Genomic DNA, 23,179 nt, shown 5'->3' on the forward strand with positions numbered 1-23,179 from the left:
AATTTTTTGTTGTTCATGTTGTTGTCTTATATAGCTTCTTCATGCTGTAGATCTTCGTTTTGCAGTGCTGTTCTGATTTATGATACCGCACATATTTCGTGTGAATAATTAAGTGTTCGTGTGTTACATTTTGAATCGCTTGCCTTGAACCAAATCCAAAACTTGACGAATTCCTAATTGGTGTTATGTAGAGGAGGTTTCTATGGAGGATTGGAAAGAGGAGGGAACCATTTCGCTCGAACCGTTGACAATTCAAACTGTTCGGCAGAACTGTGTGTTTTTTTTTGTCACTTTATTTTTGGTTGCCCTATCAGCAGGTTGGATTTGTTTCGGGAGCGGGAATTCAATTCATACAGTTTAGTTCGCATTTGAGTTCTTTCATTTAAATGGCTTGCTGTTAGCTCTATAGTTGCTTGGAAGTACCGTTTTGTGTCTAACTTTCGTAACTTATTTGGTTAAATATTTGTTATTCGCTTTGGGGTTTTCATTAAGTTTGTTACTCATTATGTTCTTGCGCTACATTTTCAACAATTTAAATTTATCCTTACGTATTTGTAACCGCTAAAGAATGGATAACATACTCGTGGCTCGTATGCTTCGATAATTCCTAATCGATAAGCATCCTTGGGGGGATTGTGTGTGAGGATGTTGAGTGTGTGGAGAAAATCAAATGATTTCGGTTCTTTTTTGTTTTAGATGGGGATCTGATCTTGTTTGCTTGAATGAAGGAATATTTATTTGGTTGGTGAAGTATTTACAAAGTTTCGCATAATAGTATTCATATTTGTAATGCATACGTTAGGCTTGTTGCGTTATAAAATCTTAACATAATTATATAAATTGAATTCATGAACTCGCTTAACTTTGTTTTGTTGATGGCCTTCAAGTAAGTAAAATGCATTGATTACGTGTCAGTGTGTGTTTGTATTTATTCTATATGCATAGAGAGCTGGCTACTTAGAAATTATAAAACCAAACGGAACCAGACATCGTACAGACTTCTTGTGCTTACTCTAAATCGGCTCAGTAATCTGATTTCCTTTATCTGTAATAGTTCGCTCGTTTTCACAAAACATAATAATAAAGTTCATAATAATCGAGTTTGTTTTTAAATGCCTTAGTCTAGTTAGTAGGTATTTGTAATGTAATGCCTGCTCGTAATAATATCTATCATGTAATCATTTATATATTTTTGTTTCATATATATTTATATTTATTTTATGTAAGAAGCACTTGAATATATATCGTTTTTTAATGAAAAATGAAAACTTGGGTGTGTTGTGTTGTGTCATGGATTGTTATCATTTTAATTTTTTGGGTTCCTGCTTTCAGTTCTAATTTTTAAATGTTGGTTGCTCTTTATAGTTTAATAAGTTGCTAATTAGCAAATATGAATGCGACCACTACAATCTGTAGGTAATAATTGTTTTCGTCTTATTCGGAGAAAGTTAAAAATCGTTTTCATTAAGCTTATAATTATCTTTAAAGTATCTTCGACGACGTCATAGTGATCGTCGTTATCGTCAACCCCAATTTTGCTCATCTAAAAAAGTGTCTGACTTGGCTTATCTCACAAATGTTTGCTTTTTGCTGAAAGTTTTAAGAAATTTATAGTTTTTTTTTTTTTTTATTTTTTTTTTTGCGTTTGACTCTGTTTTTTGGTTATTGGGGGTTTTTAATAAAATACTTTGCTTAAATCAGTTATTTTTTTTATTTCATCTTTTGTTCTTTTTTTGGTTTTTTTAAATTTAAAAGCATTTCTAGAGAATCTCTCTCCTAAAGTATCTAATAAGTGTATGTATATGGGTCATCTATATTTATGTATAAGTATATACTTATGGATTCTCTGCTCTTGTTACTGTTGTTGCTGGTTTATGTCTGTAGGCATAATTTACTGTAAAACCTTTCAATTGCAGCCTGGCTTCAAATTACAATTACATGTTAGATTTTGCCTTGTATATTGAATAATCGGTAATCGGCATTCAGTTTGCTTGTATATATGTAAATGGTAAAGTGTATAAAAGTTAATGATCTGATTCAGTTAATACTTGTATGAAATTGTATAAGTAGTTGATGTAGATCTAGAATTAGCTCAAAACTCTAGTGTATTCCTAAGTTGTATCCATCTGCTGCTACTCTATGTGTCTGAATCCTCGTGTTTATTTTTTGCTTACACAATTTGAAGTGTTTGTATTGCTTTCAAAGTACTCGACACTGTATCCTTAACAAATAACAGAAAAACAATAAATTAGAAACTATAAAAACCGAGATGGAAATCAGATTGTTGCGAACTTCGTTAAAATTATACGTATTTACAAATAAAACTAATTAAAAATAAGCACAAATAACTATCAAAACGTATTCATTAATCATTTGTGTCTTTGGCTGTCTAAATGTAATTGCGTTCCTTTCCTTTTGAGATATTAAATTTTTGTTTTCTTCGGTTGTATACATGTTGTCAAAAAGTAAAATTGCATATAAAAAGCTTTAAATTGCAGCTGCATAAAGTATATATTAATTAATATACACGCTTACGCTTGTGTGGGTTTTAAAACTACTCTTTATAATGTGTTTGTTGTTTATACATTTGCTTTGATTTAGATATTTCTACGCTTTTTTTACTCGTCTTGCAACGCAATTTCCAAGTTTGATCGGTTGATTTTAATGTTTCTCATACAAAATATTGAATATCGATTAGCTTAGCCTACTTCTAATATACTCTATTACGAGAACAACATTAGCAATGCCCCTAGTGAAAATATTTTCAAAAGTTTTGTTCTGCCCTCTGGCCCGATCTATAATACAAACCCTATGTGGCTAAGCTAAAGTTTAGTTTTAATGCTTTCACTAAATTTTGATCGATCACTTCACATGACATTTGTGTGTTCCTCTTCATGCATATATGTATATATATATTAATATTCGTATATATACAAAGATAGCGAGTTCTGTTCTGAGTAAAGAACTATTCTGAATCAATGCAAACAATAACAACTAAACTCAAGGTGGGCACACACCCAATTATGGCACATATCGCACATACTGTTGTATCTGTACAGATCGGTTGAATAATGCGTATAGTCCTGTACACAATTTACACGTTCCTATAGCAGACTGGAGCACAGGAGTCTGAAAAAGTACTATACTATAGCTTGAGGCTCTGCAAATTAAATTGACAATGGAAAATGCACTCGATGGATTCGATTTCGATGGGAGCGCTGCGTTGCGATTGGCAGTTGCGATTCCGGTTCGGAATGAATCCCGAATGCAATCCCCCTAAATTTCCCCGACTTTTGACGGCTTATGACTAATTTGTTCGCCCTCCTACTATTTGGGTAATTTATTTCATTTGTGTAAATCAGTAATAAGCGTTTCGTTTTGTTTTCTCATCTTCCTCAATCATTTGTTATGCCGTTTAAATTTCTTCTATTTTTATTTCTCTGGGTTAAATGCAAAAAATCTTGTATATCGTGTATACTCTATTCGAATAAGGTTGCTTAGATTACGTTACGTCTTGTCCACCATTAGGATTAATATTTACAACTTTTGGTTTCTCTCTAATGTTAATTAACAATATCGTTTGCAGCTCTAATTTAGCGTAGCCGTTTCTTTTAAACCGTGTCTATATCATCGTTAGTATATATAGAGTCATATATACGTATTTAATGTTATGCATGTGTATACCTAGCAGATCGTGGAATATGTATAAAGGCTATATAACTATAAATTTCGTGTATAACTTCTCTGGCTTTTGTGTGTAAGTAAATACCCCATCCAGTTCCCACTGCTATTAACTGATTTCTTCGATTGCTATTTGTGTTTTAGAGGAAGGGGGATTGAGGTAGGGATGAATCATACGCCCTAATTGAAAGCCACGTTTAAGCTGCATCGCCACTTTTAAGTTGAGTCCTGTGTACTAATTAAGGTAGATGTGAACTTCTTCAAAGTTAAAAGTGTAAGTCAGGGGAATTTCATTTTTTAAAAAGAATTAAATAAGGAATCTTTACTGTTTACCAAACTGGTTAAATATTCTAAAATACTACCGATGAGAATTATCTTTCGTTTAGCTCATTTTATTCAAAATATTTTCCAAAAAACTAAAAGAAATGTTAACCCTTAAAAATCTCGAATTTAGATTGGCTTTTTAACAGTTGTATAAGCATTCGCAAATGTTTGAAGAAAGTTCCCTGACTTTCACATTGAAGTTGGCTTAGATCAGTTACCTGATAACTACTACCTTAAAATCGCATGTGTTGACCAATTTGCCTACCAAGAGCTTTAAAAATCTTTGTGAATGTTTTTAGTTTAGCAGAGAGTTAATCTAATTTCAATTTTTCGAAAATTGTCTTTAGATGGAAAATTAGATGCAATTTATCTTAAATAGAAGTCTTTCTGCTGTCTCATTGGCGGCTTGTGTGCTAGTACATCTCGTTCTCGTCCCAGTCGACCGATTGCAGGACCAGTTTGTCCAGCTCCTTGGAGTCGCCGGAGCTGCTGTTGCGCCTGCGCCGTCGCCGCTGCAGATGCGCCCACTTCCGGTTGAGTTGGGTGGCCATTTGGGGGGCGGCGAACATGGCCGCTGCCGCTGCGCTTAGCTTGGTGGGCGTTATGGCGCTGCTGCTGCCGCCGCCCCCTCCTCGATGCGTGGAGCTTCCCGAGGCTGTGGGCGTGGCTCCGCCTCCGGCAGGACTCATGCTGAACAGCTCCCGGTTGCCGAAGCGAAATCGACGAGGTGGCGGCAGCGGCGGCGAGGCGAGCAAATGTGGCGTGTCGTAGGGCGGCGGCGGTGTGATCATGGCCAGCGATGAGGAGTCCTCCTGGTCCTGTTCGTCCTCATCCTCATCGTCGTCCTGCTGATCGTCGAAGTGGAACGTGGCGTCCGAGTGGCGTTCGTAGAGCTCGTACGAGGGCGTCTCCGCCAGCGGGGATTGCGGTTGCACCGGCGTCACGGGCATGGATTTGGCATAGGTCCTGCCGATCATCGGGCTCCGGGGGCGTGGCTGTGCTGGGGGCGTGGTCATTCCGGTGGCGGGGGACGGCTGCTTGGGATTCGGGTGCGTCTTGGAATTGTGGGGATTCGCAGCGGACTGCGTCTGGATGAGCGGCATCGATTTGGTGTTGCATATCAATCAATCACGGTAGATGTAGCTGCAGTTCTTGGGGCTCTCCTGCGGACTCGGACTGCTGGATGGCGGAGCCGGACTGCTGCTGCTGTTGGACATTACGGGCGAGGAGCCGGAACTGGAGTGCGGCTGCTGGGACTGCTGCTGCTGCTGCTGCTGTTGCTGTTGCTGCTGCAGCTGCTGCTGGGGGGCTATTCGAGCGGTGTTGAGTTACTGCAAAAACCGGAAAACCGGAAGGCACTCGGATTAGTTACGGGCAATCCATTGGGGTTCGGTGCTTGGGTGCATGTTGCATCGATGCTCGGGATAAGAAAACATACGGTGGATGCTATGGGTGTGGGCATAGTTCAAGACAACAATCAATCTGCTGCAACATGCACATAAACACTCGCACAGCAACTACTGGTATACGAATCAAATAAATATCAATTATGGAAGGGAAAATATATATGGTATGTAGCACATAAAAAATACGAAATAACATGTAGGTACAGTTTCGTAAGGAAAGAAAGTGTTCAAAACATAATGCAATTTGAGAGATAGTTTCGAGAACTGTCCAACCCATTCGAGGGTCTCGAACCACAGATCGATCAGAGAAGTAAAGGGGATAGAGGGAGGAGTCCTCGGTGACAGATACAGATACAGATACTTTCAGAGTGGGTGTCTGTGTCGAAGGTGTGGGGTTCTGTTGGCCAGTTAAGCGGTAACACTAACTTAATGCAACTCAGGTTTTTTTTTTTTATTTGGACTTACCAATGCCATGACGGGGCGGCTGTCTTCTTGCGCGACCAAGACTTCTGTTACGTGTGTTTGTGTTGTTTACAGCCTATGGGGTTGGAGTGTTTATCAATTTCTCTTCTTTCATAGTCAAGAATAATTTTGGAAAATGTTAAACATGTCAATGTTGAAGGAAATAAAACACAAGAAACTATAATGCTAATTCGATTTAGTCTAGGGAAAAACGTTCGCAATCAATTTCTGCTCTCAAATGTTGCAAGGCCAAGCCAATGTTATGTTTTTTGTGTGGTTCTAAGAACCCAAATAATCAAATTTTGTTTTTTATTTTTGGTTTTCTTAAGTGTTAATGCAATATCTTTCGATTACTTTTGGGTCTTGAATTTTTAGTGGGCAAGCATTAAATAAAAAAAATATATTTGTAGCATATACCATATAGAAACGAAAGCAAAATAAGTACATGTATCTTGGTGGGGGAGTATTTTTATTATTAACAGGATATATTATATTTGTTTCTTAAATATCAAATGTGTTTTCAGATGCACACACACACGCTCTTATTTTTTGTGATGTTCCTGAGGAACTTTGGTATAATTGGTTCATTGGATTGGGAGTTTGGCGCCCATGCAGAAGGCTTTAAGTGGTTTCACTGGGTTTCTGATTGGGGGGAATATAGTATGGGTATTGGGTAAATCGGATGGCGCCATATTTAGCCATCCAACACATACACACACACTCAGGCACTCAGAGGTCAAACAAAGGTTGAAGGAAGCGCTGGCGTTGGCGAATTGCGAAGCGAGTTGGGCGCGGGATGGCTGACTGGGCTGGACTGGCCTGATTGACCAATTGATTGAACGACTGATTGATCGATAACCTTTTCGCCATTCGAAAACGTGTAATAGTGAACCAAAATAAACGGTGAGTGAGAAGAGAGGTAGATAGCAAACAACAAAGCTTCTGCAACAGTGCCTAAATATCTATCGAAAAATGATAACTAAAATTTGCAGTGGTGCTCCAAATTTCAAATATAAATTACGAAAAGAGAGCGAAATCGGGGAGTTTTGGAAAATTACTTTTTGCCTATTGAATTTCGGTTCAGCTCGTTGCGAAGAGAGCTTCCGTATTGCAGCTTTTGAGCAAAACAATGTCCAGATTAATAATCATAGCAAACAAAAGCCCACCAATAAAGTAACCGATAAGGGATTAAACAAAAATTAAACAATAACGGGTTAAAAATAAACAAACTGAAATGGCTTTAGTTATAAATAAGTATTTACCATATTTTGGGTAATTAGTCCCTGACTGGTTTCAGCCGCCCCACTCCCGTCTCAAAGGTAAACCTAATGTAAAAAGGGGAAGAAGAATAGAGAAAAGATAGAGATAGATTTTATGTTTTTTTTTCAGTTTCTTTGTGTTGTTGTTGTTGTTGGTATGCAAAAGTTAGTATCGATAGAAAGAGTTTCTCTTTGAGTTGAAATAGAGTGAGGAGATGGTAAGATTGTAACTATACAAAATGCTTAGACAGAGACAGGGTAAAAATAAAGGCCTGCGAGGATCCAAACCCACTCGATTCGAACGATTGGTGTATTTCCAACTTTACGAGATAACCCAAGACATATAGGCTTTATGAAATGGGGTGATTTCAAGATGGTATCTAACATGCGCTTGATCATGACTGATGAGGATAATGGCTAAGATAACGAAAGATGATGATTTTAAGCCAGCAGGAAACCAGTTTTATATACTTATTTACAGGACTTTGAGGGAAGTTTTCAGGACAGTTATAATATGCCACACTCCCAGGAGAAGGTTTATTGTCTCCAGTAACTAATATAAAACCAAACTAATATGATATAATTGTTGAACAAATAATAAGTCATGCAATGGTACTTAAAAATGAAAAGGAATATCACAACAACAATAGTTACAACGATAATAACAACATATATGGTTTATGGTAATGATATATGATGATTATGCGATAGTTATGGTGCTCTATACTTAAACACACACATAAAGGGAGTAGTGGCGAGATAATCGCCCACACTCCTCCAAAAACACACACACAGATAGAAAAGGTGAGGCTAAGAAATACACCAATCGACGATTGTGTGAGGAGAGTTCAATCAAATACAAGCGCAGCACAAGGACTCTCGATTGACGAGCAAGTTAGTTAACTAATGTCAATAAATGTATGTTGAACAACATCGAAAAGAGCGCAATGGTTACGGTTAGAGATTAGTTTTAGTTACGATACGATAGTCGGAAAATAAAAACAAATCGCTTTGCTCTCCCAGATCGTTAAAAATGATGGCTCAACTCACCTTCTTGACGCTGCGGGTGGTGGAAAAGCCATCGCCGCGCCTATAGTTGTCACCCTGTAGATGGGAAATCGCGGTTAGGATAGCCATATAATTTTATAAGTAACAAGTACTCACCATCACCTGATGGGAACGCAGTGTTCCGAAGTTGTCGCGACCGCGATACGATTGCTGTGTGTTGTATCCATCCGGTTGGAACTGGAAGAGCGTCTCCGAGTTGGGACCCTGGTGCATCTGGTGCATTGGCGGCTTGCGCAGCGTGTTCTTCGGAGAATGCATCTTGTTTGGTGGCGGTGGTTGGGGCAGGAGCACCGGCTCCGCATACGTCACCTCCTCCACCTGGGGCAGCAGCTTGGGCTCCTGCTGGATGCGACAGGAGGAGGGGAAGCTGCGGGTGCAACAAAAAGGATTAAGAGGTATTATTGTTTGATTGTATTCTTAACAAAAATGGAAGGTAGCTTCAGCTGGCCGAGTCGAAGGGTTATAAACCCTTGCAGTCATCAAATATGTCAAACAAAATACGTGAAGGAAAACCACATCAAAGCTATGACGATTTTTCTAAACCAAACTAATAATGTGGTTAGGGAACTATGTGACAAGCATTTTAAGGCACACTAATCAAAAATCGGGCAATATTTAGATAAGTTATGGGCTTTCAAGTGCTGGTTTTGGGCCAGCATCAAAGTTCTATATTACAGCTTTTAATATTGTAATAACTGAAAAGTTTGATTTTATACTTGTAAAGACTGCATCAAAATTATAAATTAATTTTAATAATATCATAGTAAGTGATCTTCAAATAAAATCCAGGACTTTCAGTGAAAAAAAAACATTGCCTGCTTTTTGGCAACAGATAAGGCGATCATTAGGGGAGTCATCTTGAAATTTGTTTAAAAGTACTATATAAATTATTTAAATTGCAAATTTCTGGATAAACAGCACACGGTAAAAATGAAATAAGAAAGTTTCTGCCTTTCAAGATTTTTTCTAAAAGTAACATGATTTATGTTAAAATAAAGTTTACGAAAGTTTGTATTATAATCAATTCTGAACCTAATATTTCATAATTCTTCCTTGTTTTTAATCTAATAAAAACCCACCTATTGACGTTTTGGCGCTGCTCGAAGTACTCGTACTCCGTATCCGGATATGGCAGATTGTCGTCCTCGTCCTTGTGACAGCGTCGACCGCAGAAGTATCCTGTAAAGAAGCCGACCAGCAGCGAGAAGATCGAGCCGGCCAAGACGGCCATCACAAGGGTCTCCACCGTGTACTGGGCGTTGATTATATCTGCGGATATTTGGGGACCTTCGGTTAGTAAATGGAAAATCAAAGTTCGATCGTTCGTTTCGCAGCGATACAATGTGCATTAGGCAAAACATTTAACAAACATTTCAAATCACAGCAATTATGTAACGATTTTGTTCGGTTTGTTGGTTTGGATTTCAGGTGGGTCGGTTTTGGTTTCAGTGTGGGGTTTTTATGGAGGTGGTCCATTATTGCAACGACATCAATAAACATCCAAACATCGAATTTAGAACGCACGGTATAAGGTAATTGCACGGTAATTGTTCAGAAATTAAACGAAAAAGAAACAAGAAAAATACGAATAAGAACAGTTAGTACAATCGTACAACAACGAGTATAAAATGGATATATAAAGATTAGTTTAAAAGAACGTTTGAAAAAGCAAACACAAGTTTATATGTTAAGAAAATATTTGAAAAGTTATGCAGGCAAAAATATTAGTAGTGTATTAATATTTGACAGTGGTTATATATTTTGTTTGGAAACATAGTTATTTGATTGACACAAATGACATTAATTATGTGTTATTTATATACAAATATTTGACAGAAACTGTCGTTTTTTCTCTTTCAGTTTTAACAAACTCGCCAAACTTTTTAGAATTAAAGTGTTTTACAGACTCGAGCTTTAAATAACAAGACATGAAGCCGACTTGAAAGAAAATAACCATATATACTGCAATATATGAAATTTGACAAAAGGTTTTCTCAAGAGGCAAGGTTTAAAAGCGAATTGCAGCTCATAAAAAACGAATTCGCTTTAAATAAAGTGCATGGCAGCAGTTTGGGTGGGAGTTGAATGGCATAAAGTGCCAACAAGCCGGGGAATATTCGAGAAAATGAAAATGTGATTTGCAATGTAGACAACACAGGTTAGCAGAGAGTAAGCAAAGGTTGAAGGTTGCCAAGGGGGTCGAAAAGGGGGAGGGGGAAAGGGGGTTGGAGAAGAAAACTCCGGGTAAAGTGACAAGCAAGTACGTGCATAACAAAAAACGAGCGAATGCAAAATAAATATGATAAAGAATATGCTGGGGGGAAAGCGTTCAGGTAAATCACCTTCAAAGTTCTTATCAATATTGTCGATGATTTCCTGATCCTTGCTCTGGCGCCGCGAATCCAATAAGTCCATGTCGTTGCGGAAGCCCTTCTGCTCCCCAGCGTTGGCATCCTTCGAATTGATTTTGCCTGTGCAACCAGAAGGGCGTTAATCTTGGCTCCGTTTTCGGTCCAGCTGAGGAGGATGAACCCCACTCGGAGTGGCACTCACCTGAGGGGCATGCGGCATGCTGGCCAGTGGCCACATTCTGGTAGAAATAGTTCTCCTCCAGCCATCTGGGGGCGCCGTGCGAACGGCACTTGCCAGCAATTTTGTCCCAGGCGCAGTACGGATCCTGCAATGCGACGCACTCACTGCGAACAGACGAAAAATTCTGGTTAAATACGTGCACTCAGAAAAAAACATAGAGGGGAATACCACTAAAGAATATTTAAAAATATGTTTAACCAAAAATTTCGATACATGACAATTTAAATATCAAGAATAGCTACATTTCTTTTTTTTTTTTAAATTTTTCACTGATAGTTATTTATTAAAAAATTTATCATCAAAATTGGGGTTGAATTTGCTTTAATAGTTTCTCTTCCTATTTATGGAGTTTTCCTTTTAATCATTTTTTATGACAAATTTGTATAAGATTTTAAACCGTAAAATTCGATTGGTTAGCTTAACTTTAAGTCTTCTTTTAGCTTATCAAAAAGAAGAGAATTTTGTCTTGTTTGAATTTTAAATTAAACGTTCTTTTTTTCTGTTTAGCTAATTTTCAAATCCTGAAAGTCAAGTGTAAGCCCAACGAATATACTGCATATTGAGGCTGTCAAGTGTCTGACAAGCGACACGGGAGTCACGCAAATTGTTACATGATAATAAAAATGCCATTGTCTGGAGTTGGTTGATCAGAGGCAGGGAAAAGGGGGGGGGGGGGGGGGGGGGGGGGGGGGCGGGTTGACACTCACCTGCAGCTGGTGATTTTGTCATTGTGACAACGGTGCAATTGTATGGCCACCACCTGGCTGTCTGTCACAATGATTAATTTGCCATCGTCATAGCTGCCATCTTTGGGTTGATCTGCGGATCAAACAAGGGTTAATTGCATTGGCTTATAAAATACTTTAAAAACTACACTTACCGTACTGCATGGTTCTAACAATCTCAAGATTGCGAATGGGTTCACTCTTGGTCAGCACATCGATTTCCTCGATGACCACCGAAGTAACCTTTTCCGCAGAATCTGCGGATTCCGCATTCACTGACTTAATAATCTTTCCCGTGATCTGTTAAAATATTAAAGATGAATATTTAAAGATTTTTGTAGATATTTAAACCAACTGAAAGTTGTTTCTTTTCTGTATTTACTACACACCTGTGCCCACAAAAATAACATCGTATGTCTTGCCGCCCGGAGTTTTAATCTGAGCATCCACAGCAATTTGGGTAAAGCGATATCTGTGGAAGAACACGAGAAATTAATAAGGAATGTTAAGGACAAGGAAAATATTTAGTTTTTTGTTTTGTCCGTATTTTATCAGCTTCTTAATTACTTTTGCTATCCGATTTCATTTCTATGTAATATTTCTTTCATCAACGACTGTGGTGGTTAGCATCTAAATGGAGGACAGAATGTCAATGGATGTTTTCTTTGTTTTGTGACATTGTGTTCGCCAGTTTTCCTGACAATGGACGTATGTCCGTCATTTCGGTTAGATGTCCATTAATAATGGACAGACGCCAAAATGGTCGTCGCTGTCAGGATGTGAAGGGAAAGGATGTGGCTGGTTGGCTATCTGGCTGGTTGGAGGACTGGTTAAAGTCGAGGAATCCAACAAACGACTACCATTGCAACATGACTGCCAACATAAGATACATACATACGGCAGCAACTGCTGCAGCAACAGCAAAAGCAACAACAAACAGTTTGTGTTTTTATGGAAAAAACATATTCGAAACAACAACACAAGTAGATGAAATAAAAACGAAAATTTCCCTCTGATTTCACCGCAAAAACGACGCCCGTCCAACGCCCCATTGCCGTGTTGTTGTTGCAACATTTGTGGCCTGGTCGCCGTCCATTGTTGCTGTCATGCCTTCTGCCTCGATTTAAATGCAAATGCCTGGCAGCACAAATGGAAGCTCCCAAATAGAAACTGCGAGCTGGGAGCTGGGCCCTGGAAATGCTGCTCTCCTCTTTTTTTTTATTGTTAATTAACTAGTCTTGTTTTTGGTGCTCCGGCTTGTGTGGAGCAACAATTCCTAAATTGCTCAACATTTGTGCGAATCATTTATTAAATAAAGTTTTCTTCTCAGGCATGTTACGGATGGAATTTCCAGGGTTTTTCAAATTAAGTTTATTCTCGCAAAAACATTTGATTTCAGCTTTTAGACAGGAATTCAACAAATTTTATAGAAATAAGTTGAACCAAAGCAAATGCTCAGTAAAAGCTTTTCGGTTGAAATATTTTTAGTTTCATTTAAAATAAAATTTAAGAAAGAAAATAATATGCATAATAACCACTTTATAGGTGCGAGTTATGGTAATAAGTTAAATATAAATAAAGGCCAACGTAAAAGTTAACCATATGCAAAGCAAATAAGTACACAGAAAAATGAAAAAAAAAAACAGCTATGTAAATAGGACCTGGGAACACGTCCTGGTCCGGGTCAAAGTCCAAAGTCCTGGCAATTGAAACTTGCAAAAACGTTGCCAACTTTTGTATCGCTCCGATGAGTTCAAAGGGCGACGATGACGGCAAAGTCGGCAGACAAGCGAGAAGAACGAGAAGCAATGGGAGGGAACTTAGTCGTTATTTGTCCGCCTCATGCAGGCGAAGTCACCACCCCGAAATTGACAGAGAAAGCGATAAGAACACGTTAAGGACAATGCGATACCTTCAGACAGGATGAAATGGACGCAGGGATATGGTCAGCCGGCTGGCAGAAATCGGTTGAATATGGGGATTCTTCCGGTCGGCGTCAGGAAACAATTTGTAATGGAGACCGAGCTGCCCAACCGGCTGGGACATTCAACTTTTGTCGGGCAGGGCTTTCAACTTTCCACAAACTTTCACCGAACGAAACGGCCCAACGGCCCACTATGCAAATCATCATCTGCTTCTTTCCGAGATTTATTTAAGCCACGCCCAGCCACAGGCAGCTGGCACTCGAGCAGCGGAAATGGCCAGGCCAAACGACGATTTCGGAGGCCCAAAAGCAAAAATTATTATAAATTTATGTCTCGGACAAATGCCATAAATTCCGGTGAATTTTTGATTTGATTTCGTCATTTGCGTTCAATAAATCCCCTCAAAATATCCAGCTCAAAGTATCGATGCCCTCGTTTTGCGGTATGTCGTTCTGGCTTCAACTCGGCAATTATTTATGCGTATTGTTCGAACTGAATTCGGAAATATGATAAATTAATTCCCCAACAACACTGTCTGGACATTAGGACTTTGACCTGGCTTGAAGACCGCTAAGCTGTTAACGATGTGGCAAAATCGAGGGGATCAGATAAAGCCAATGAACTTCATGGACTTTGGGGTAAAACATGGTGCTTTTTCCTAGTTGAATTTTAAGTATTTTGTATTTTTACAAAAAATTTTACATTCTACCAACCAACTTTAAATTGTTTTTCACTGTATTTCAGCATTAAAAATATATCAGGCCTTTATGAAAGTGTATATTGTAATTCAATCGAGTTAATTGATTCAACAAACATTGCTCCGTTAACGAATTTGTGTTTACCCGCATCCTCGGAGGTGATTAAGTATTGACTCTCCCTTAATTACGCAGCCACGTTTATGACCCAGTTAATAAATGGATTTATGAACTGACGTTGACGCTTCATCATGATTTGAAATATTAAATCACAATTTAAGGCTGCCGGATTTAAATCAAGAGAAAGCCAAAAGCTGACGTGCTGCCATATGAGAGAAGCAGAAGCTCAGCTGAAAAACGGGTGAAGTAACTTTTGCGCATTTTTATGGGTTTGAATTGAGTGTCCCGGGGTCTTGATTAAATTCCGATCCACGCCCACGTCCTCGGGCGGAGCATCCGCTGGTGCAGCCCTCCCGAAAATGCAATGAGTCAGTTGCAGTTGCAGAAAGTGGCCGACCCCCTTCGCCCACTTTACTTCACATTTGTTGTGGTGTGCTCATGTGGCACACAAAATGTTCGGTGGATGCGGACGCCGATGCGGATGCGAATGCGGATGTAGATGCGGATGGGGATGGGTATTCGGATACGGAGGAGCAGGAGCAGGAGCTGCAGGTCCGCAGACTGCGTTGTTGCTACGTGTTCCATATTTCATTCTAATTTATTCAGTTGTGCATACATATTTTCGTTACGGGTTGCCTCCTCGGCGCATCCATGCATTTCCTTCTGGCTGGCTCGCTTCGTTTGCTTCAAACTATCGCAAAGGCAGCCGGAGCTCCAGCTGCCCCACCACCTGAGCCACCTCATGGATCCCAACACAGTGGAACCCAACGAATATTCTTTAAATATTATATTTTTGGGATACACGAAATATGGTTACTAAAACCAAAGAAGCTTCATAAAAGGGATATTTTTTTTGAACGGTTTAAATAAATTTTATAATATTTAAATTGATAAACGATTTCGTTATTTGTTTTGAGATGTCTACCAATTGTTTTAATCATATTTTAAAAATATGTGATAGGTTTGGTTAAAAATGTATCTTTAAAACATGTTTGTCAATTTAATACTCGCTACGTTATTTGTACTATCAGAGATCCAAACAATTTTTTTAAATTATCAGGGCAATAAATAAGCTTGCTATCTAAGTACTATTTTATGCCAAAAAATCATAATGTTAACCCACTATGCGGCAATGGTTCTCCTTGCGAAAGTGGTGCTCAGTGGCTCGCCTATGATTTAGCCCTCTTTAAAGTTTCACCGCTTTGCCAGCACACATCTCGCCGCTTTTCGCCATAATTGTGGCTCAATTACATGGAAAAGTTACCAAATTGAATTTTTAAATTCTCCCTACGGCCAAAAAGATGGCGAAATCGCTGGGAAATAATTTATGGCAAGAACCCGCCCGTTCTCTTTCCGCCTGCAGTTCAGTTTGCTACAGTTTACGGTTATTTGCGCTGACTAACACCTTATCGAATTTCCATAAACTGAAACAGATGCTGCAACATGAGCGGAATGAACTCGTGTGATTGCAAATCTATCGAAGGGTATTTCTGTTGAAAAATGGTAAGTATGTGACCATAATATCCCTAAATTTAACAAAAGTTGAAAATTTGACAAAAGTTGAAATATGAAATAAGTTATATTTATTACTTCTATGTTATCTCTATATTTTAAAACCACAGCAACCACTTAACCAGCTAAAGTTAGCCAAGTGTCTGTAGATTTATTTAGCGCTAACAATTTTGATCCCTCACCGGAAACGGAAGTGACGAAGCAACGAAATAAGGACCATGCGCATATGCTTGAATGCAGTTACTCACATTGTGCTCGTCCGGACCAAAATCGGTTGACTGAAAAATGCCGGGACATTCTCGTCCATTAAAGAATGCGTTTTGATGAAGTTCAATGTGGGATCCGGAAGTCCTCTCGAATCGTTGCTGCAGGCACCAGGACGAGGATCGGGAACCTAAATGGGTAAAATAGGTAAGTAAATTATTATTTTTTTACTTTAATGAAATTTAAAAAAATTGTAAATGTATAATTTTTTATTCAATCAGACATTGGAATTTCCCTTAAAATCATAAGGAATTCTTCCCAGCTTGAACACCCCTTTGGAGTTCCAAAACCTCATGGCAAATGAAGTTAAACCCCAAATCGATGGCGACATGTGCAGTCATCTGCTGGAAATTGGCAAAAGCTTTGGAGATGCAAATGCAAATTTTGTGCCAAACGAAGAATACATTTTTATGGCAAGCCGGCCATAAGTCATAAATTTCCAAGGCAACAGATGTGCTGGAGTGCGGTGGCCAGAAGTTTGGGATTGGGATTTCGATGCTTAAGAAAAAGGACTCACCTTGGCATTGTTCACTGGCAGCCAGTTGGAGCTTATGCCGCTCTGCTCCTTGAACTGGCCCTCAAACGTATCGGCAATGTCCTGTGGAAAAGTGGCAAGGAAGGACCCGAAAATTTAATTTTCCATTTGAAGAAACAATTCAATGGCAGTCGACTCACCTGCAGGGCAAAGGCACAAACCGCAGAGCCGGGAATCGAGTTGGTCGGCGTGTTGAAGACTCCGTAGATCAGCTTCGAGCTCATAGAGCCATACTGTCCCTCCACCAGATTGCTTGCCGATTCTGGATATGTCGAAAATATATATTTAATTTAGCTAAGCATTTCGTATTTTATGAAAAAAAAAAACCAAAATGTTTTGTTTTAATTTTATAGCAGGAAAATAATAAAAAAAAGGATTGCGCTTTAATCACATTTCTTCATTCCATTAAATAGTTTTTTTTAAGCATTTGCATTTTATTAAAATTAAGTAGAGATAAAAACTGTTTCCATTTAATTTACTTTAAAAGACAAAAAACTGTAAGCAAATATCAGGGTTATAAACTGTTTACAAGTTTAATTATAATATGTAACAAAAAAACCAAAAAAAGTTAGTTATAAATTTCATTCTATTCAAACGTATTATGTTAAATTTAAATTAATGAAAATAAAGTAACAAATAACTTACGAATTTCATTAAAGTAGAAAGGATAATCGCCGGGAATGGAGCAGTTGAGGCGGGACTTGAGGAAGGATGTCCAGCGGTTGCGGAATCGATGCGGGCCACCTTTGTCCCACTTGCAAACGCGGGCAACGCGCGAATAAATCGCCTGAAAATACCATTTAAAGATAAGATATTAATTCAGCTCAGCTTAAGGCCAGCAATTGTCTAGAAATCGGGAACCAACAAATTCAACAATCTGCGGAGCATAAATAAACCAATGGAAAATACCAAGCATCAGCAGTTATTCTGTCCAACTTTGTTTGTATTTTCCTTGCATTCGGCTGCATTTGTTGTTACTCTCGAAATTGATTGGAAAACTCGTCGTGTGTGTAGATGTACTCACCTTGCCACAGTTGATGAACTCCACAGCGGTTTCCCGAAAGAAGAAATAGACAAAGTCGCCCTGCGTAAATGAGCTCACAAAGTTCGGTGCTGCAAAATAATAAAATGGCAAAAAGTTTGATCATCAAATTCATTTATAGTTTTTGAGATTGTAAACATTTTTATAGCTGTCAATTTTTCATGAATTTATGATGTACTCTAGTATTTGCTATTTACTACATGACATCAGCCGGTAATATTGATTTTTATGTATGTAAGGCATCATTTTGGTTTAATGGTTGCATGAAGATTCACTAGTCTTTTAAATAGCAAAATGTAAATGAATAATAATAAGTATTTTTGGTAAACTATGGTAAAAGTTATAAAATTTACATTTTGGGTATTTTATGATGTAATTAAAGTACTTCTTAGCCTTTACTTTCTAAACAATTTGGTTGCCTTGAATAGCTTACTTAAATATTTATTAAGACGACCAAAATTATTGCAACTTCTGTAAGCTATTAGCCTCCAGAAAATCATTTAGGATGCGTACAAGTCATCGTTTTCGAAACAGGACTTTTCAATATAAATTATGAAGTCTGTCGCACATCTTCGCTGGTAAATGACAGCCGAGCGTGCCACGTCGGTTCGGACTGAGATTCAGTTAATGGAAGCGGACCATGGCCGAGGCCCTTGAAATATGCAAAAGGCAATCGCGCGCCATCGCAAACTGACATTCGACAGGACACCGACAGGAGTCATGAGAGGCGGAAGGGAGCGGGCAGCTGGGGCCGCAGGACTCGCACTGCGCTTATAAATCGGAAGTGCCAGCCTGACAGGGTCCATGACATTTTCAATTACCACAAGTGGCTACAATCGCACCCAGTAAAACTTACCGTTGAGACTTAGGCTATCGTACTGCTCGGTTTGCAGGGGTTCTCGGTAAATAATCGGATCGCTGCCACTGAAATCCGCCACGGTTCCGGAATACAGTTCGTTATCTAAAAGAAGAAAAAAATATAATTATTAAAGCAAATTTAAAACCATATGAACTGCTTAATATTTAATGCTATCACAGTAGCCTTGATGGCTAATTTATCCAACAATAAAATGCCTGAGGCAAAATGCTTTTACCAGTAAATTTCAATTACCTGCAAAACTGTACACTTTTGATTGAATTTCTTTCTTACAAATTTCTACAAGTGCATTTGTTATGCATTAAAGAAAAAGCATCTGGAGTATTATAAAGTACATATTTATCAATTGCTGCTCTTTATGTACAAGTCAACACACATACGACTTGTTGGCGAGCTAAATGCTAGCGACAAATTCCATTAAGCTAAACGACAACATTGAGGGGAAAAGTTTGACATGTCTTCTTGGATGTCATTGAATGCGCCGGCGGCCACATTGGGAAGATAAATGAGATTTTCTTGTTTTTATTTTGTCCTTTTGATTTCTGTTTGTGCATCGAATTGGCTCCCGCGCTTGTTAGAGGCTTTGGCTTTGGCTTTGCCTTTGTCCTTGCCGAGCTCCGGCAGCAATAAAATAAAGGCAGCCAGTGAAAATAAATATGGAAAAACAGAATCAAACCCAAACAATAGAAACGGAAATTCCGAGCGACCGCTTATTGTCTGGCCGGAAATGGCTGTGCTGTTGGCATCGGAATCTAAGCACCTTCATTCACACAACTTGGTAAAACCCTAGGCAAAGCAATCATCATCTAGTGCTCTATGCGGCGGGATGAACCACCAGATTTTGTAGCTGGAAAATATAGAGGTTCTGTGGCCGAACTATCAACATTTGTTTAAGTTTTTCTAGTTAGCAACCGATAAGCCTATATTACTTATCAACGATGAATTCCTACTTAAAAGATTTTACCTTGCTAGGAAAACGTTAATAGGAATTAATGTAAAAAATCTTAATACTGAAAAAATTAAAAAATTATTAAATAATAATTAGTTCTTATAAGAATGACGCTCCATGTGTTTCCAAAAAAATTTCTTTCCGGGGCACCAATAAAAAATAGTTGTAAAAGATAAAATTCTTTTTCTTGTAAAATATATTTAATTATATGTTAACCTATGTAAATATTATAAGCGCGAACTAGAAGTAAGTTTGGTTTAGATTGACGCAACCCTGTTTCTGGAAATTACATGTTCATAATTTAAGCCAAGAAGGTAAATGAGTAATGAGGAGGAATTTCAATAGAATTTCGTGATGATGGCCTTGCAAAGTTGAGCGCATTGTGTGATTTTCGGTCGTGTTTATGGGTTGGCCTACGACAGCCCTCCATTAATCTATCAAATTTACAGGGCGGCACGTGGGCGTGGCAGGTACACTGAAAACCGGAATGGAAAATGGGAATTACGTGACGGTGAACGTGAGCGGGAAAATGAAAACGGGAGTCGAACGAGAGCGACTAGCGAAAGCTACATTAATTTAACAAAAAGCCACATTAAAAGCGTCGTCTGCAACAAATTAATTTTTCCCAACCCCCTTTTCCGTCGAATACTGCTCCCATTAGACCCCCTGGAAACCCACTGATACTTTGGCAGGCGAGTGCTTAAATTAAGAGGCTGTAAAAGTCACGCGGTGAGTGAAAAGTGAAAGTGGGGGGAAGTACCGAAAGCAGGGGAGTCGGTGAAGAAAACGGAAGGGGGTTGCCAAAGCAGCAGACGGGGGACAGGTGGGGCTAACGGCCAATAAAAACCATTTCCCAAGTGGAGTTAATGGGCAGGGATCTTGAATCAGAATCATAAAATCTATTGTGAATATATCAGCTATGAAAAAACTTTGGGAAAATAAAGGAAATTCAAAAAATTGTACTATTTGTCCCCAAGTAATTTGTTTTCCACGTATAAGGTAATTTCTTTATGTCTTTAAACAAAGACTTTTGGAGTTATATCATAGCACATTAAAATCACCATTAAGTAAAACCGGACAATTTGATGTTTGTATTTTGTTTTTAAGCTGTAGATATAAATCCAAAAACAACTGAAAAAAATCAAACTTCAGTTTTTTTTTGGAAAATATATATTTGTTTACATTTCAAGCTGCGCTAATTAAATAGTCAAAGCTAGAAGAATGTTTGTTTACGATTTTGCTTCAATTCACGTAATTAACAATGAGAATGCAATTAGCATAGCGACCGAAAGTTGTCATTAGGATAACCTTTTTGCTTGTTTTTTGTTGGACTGAAGCAGCTTTCTTTGGCCTTCGCCAAAAAGGAGCACAATGGGAGCTGCCGGTTCTGTCGACCCGTCGACCTGTCGCAACATCGACGGGACACGAAAAGTTGCAGGTGCCGCCTTTGGCCTTCGCCGTCCTCGCTGCATCTAATTGGTTTTTGTTAGTGTGTGTGTGTGTGTTCTCCTCCGTCTCTTTCCCATCCGCTCTGTCCTTCTCTTTCTCGTTCTCGTTCCCGTCATTGTTTCGTGCAGCGACGTTTGCTTTTATTGTTTGCTCATTATAACGCCAGTTTCGTCCTGACGAGCCACGTCCAACCGAACAGGACTTGGACTCGAAAATCCAACTCAGTCTAAGGCTTTGGGAACTTTTCCGCATTGCAGCAATTGCCCGGGCTTAACTCATTTTAAACGACAATCTAGCGTGCTAAAATTATGCACATCGTTCCTGTCTCCTCTTCCGTCTCTTTCGCACAGCGGTCCTCTCTCCGCGCTTCTCAAAAAGTCTTAGTGTGCCTCGTGAAAATAGTTTGAAAACGGATTTCACTGTGTTTCTGGCTCTGGCATAATAAAGTTCGATAAACTCTTTAAGTGATTTAATCGATTTTCTGGGCCAGTCGAGGGAAAAGCGGAAAATGCTCTTTAGAGCGACGGGAACAAGGCGTAATGAAAGTTCATCGCGTTGACTGCGGCAATTTGCATATTTTTGCATGTTTTATTATGCGGCTGGCATACACACACCACACACCAAACACACATACTCAGACACATACACATGGGCACACGCTAATACATAAATTACACTCATTTTCAATGACAGGACGGAAAGGGACAGAGGGTACAAATAACGAGGGCACCGACGGGAATCGAGTTGGGACAGGCAAAGCTTTATTACCGGAACGTTGTGTTTTAAATATTTTATATCTCACACATACACTCACGTCCAGCACACACACATACATAGCCTCACACTTATAATTGCCTTTTTTCAGGGTCTAGTCATAAACAATGTTTTTTGTCCTAATACCTTGAATTACGTTTATTCATGCTTGCGTTTGTCGAGTGTAAGGTCCTTAGTTAAATAGCCCACTTAGGAGTAATTACCCTCAACCGTGTACATTTACATTATGCACATCAATGTACATATTTCTGCATAGACACTTGGACTCCAATCGTCAGCTGTGCTGCAATCCGGCAAATTGCTTAATTTGATGGAAATGACCGGAAATCTATTGTGGTTCAAGATAACGTTCGTGTTCTTTGGCAATCTAATTTTGTCGAAATTAAATATGCGGTTGTTTATACTTGATTTACTTGATAATTGAGGTCCTTTTCATGTTAGCGAACTGAAAACTGAGCATCAAAAATATCGTGTTGTTAAAAATAAAATTATAATTGTCAAACAAATGTGGAAACATTGTTCAGTTTAATAACACCTTTCAAGATTTTTGCAGGCAATGTGGTCTAATTAAATTTGAGGCCCACAGTGTATTTCAAAGTTTGGTATTTAAGACAGATTCTATGCCCTGTCAATTAGGTTAATTACACCATATGCTTGACCCACTTTCTTAGACCATATATGCCAATCTATGAGCCATAGCTTTAATTATACTTGCTGGCGGAAGGCCCAATGAACACATTCTATATCCCATTTTTCTGTGTTATCAATTTTTGGCTGTAATTACACTTTACTTGTACTCTTATAGAGTTGCAGACTAGAGGAAATTAAAGTGGGTGGGGTGGGGGTGGAAAAGTTTTGGCAACATGTGCGCCCCTCTACAGCAGTTTCGCATTTTGCTCCACTTTCATTATTCTTTTCGGCATTATGTTACTTTTTGGCCATCTTTGTTCTGCTGCGGCTGCTGCTACTGCTGCTGCTACTGCTTTCTATTGCCATTGTTTTTGGGGATTTCGAAAATTTGGCAATTAGCTTAATTCGCTTTTTATTGGCGCACCGCAATTATCAGCTCTCGCTCCCTCTTTAGCCAGATTTGCATTCCCAAATGCATCTGCTCCGGAATCTGGCACTGCGCTTATAAACGATCAAATTAAAAGTTAATGACTTTCCTGTCTTTTCCCCCAAATGGATATTCAAGTAATGGTCTGGGGCCAATGTTTTCAAACTTAAACATGGCGTGGCCTTTTTGTCAGTGATTTTTGAAAACTTTTGAGTGTGTTTCTGTGGCGTTTCTGCGCTTAACAGGGATTTGGCAGCCAATGCAAATAGCAAATTGATTTAGTTTTTTTAAACGTTTTTTCACACAACGCAGTAAAGGCTTTTTTACATTTTCTCTTTTTTATTAAAATGAATATATATATTTGTGTGATTCTGTCATTTTATCTGAACATATGATATGTTCTTTGAAATTCAAAAACCGTACAAAAACGCTCTCAAATTCACAGAGAATATGCACGCCAAAA

General features: G+C 38.7%; 1 protein-coding gene across 1 annotated transcript in view; it reads right to left on the reverse strand.

The window, feature by feature from the left end:
- Positions 1–713: 713 nt before the first annotated feature.
- LOC108100944 (semaphorin-1A) overlaps positions 714–23,179 on the reverse strand; it is a 129,096-nt gene continuing 106,630 nt past the window's right edge. Inside the window, 17 exon segments of the mRNA XM_043209302.1 lie at positions 714–5,276; positions 5,308–5,336; positions 5,877–5,949; positions 8,183–8,236; positions 8,297–8,567; positions 9,280–9,487; positions 10,543–10,671; positions 10,754–10,896; positions 11,500–11,611; positions 11,673–11,817; positions 11,905–11,989; positions 16,018–16,163; positions 16,551–16,631; positions 16,709–16,830; positions 17,214–17,355; positions 17,593–17,681; positions 18,467–18,571. Coding sequence (XP_043065237.1) covers positions 4,419–5,276; positions 5,308–5,336; positions 5,877–5,949; positions 8,183–8,236; positions 8,297–8,567; positions 9,280–9,487; positions 10,543–10,671; positions 10,754–10,896; positions 11,500–11,611; positions 11,673–11,817; positions 11,905–11,989; positions 16,018–16,163; positions 16,551–16,631; positions 16,709–16,830; positions 17,214–17,355; positions 17,593–17,681; positions 18,467–18,571 — 2,792 coding nt within the window. The 3' untranslated portion in view covers positions 714–4,418.

Source organism: Drosophila ficusphila, unplaced genomic scaffold (genome assembly GCF_018152265.1).
Source record: "Drosophila ficusphila isolate 14025-0441.05 unplaced genomic scaffold, ASM1815226v1 contig_795, whole genome shotgun sequence".
Lineage (NCBI taxonomy): Eukaryota > Metazoa > Arthropoda > Insecta > Diptera > Drosophilidae > Drosophila > Drosophila ficusphila.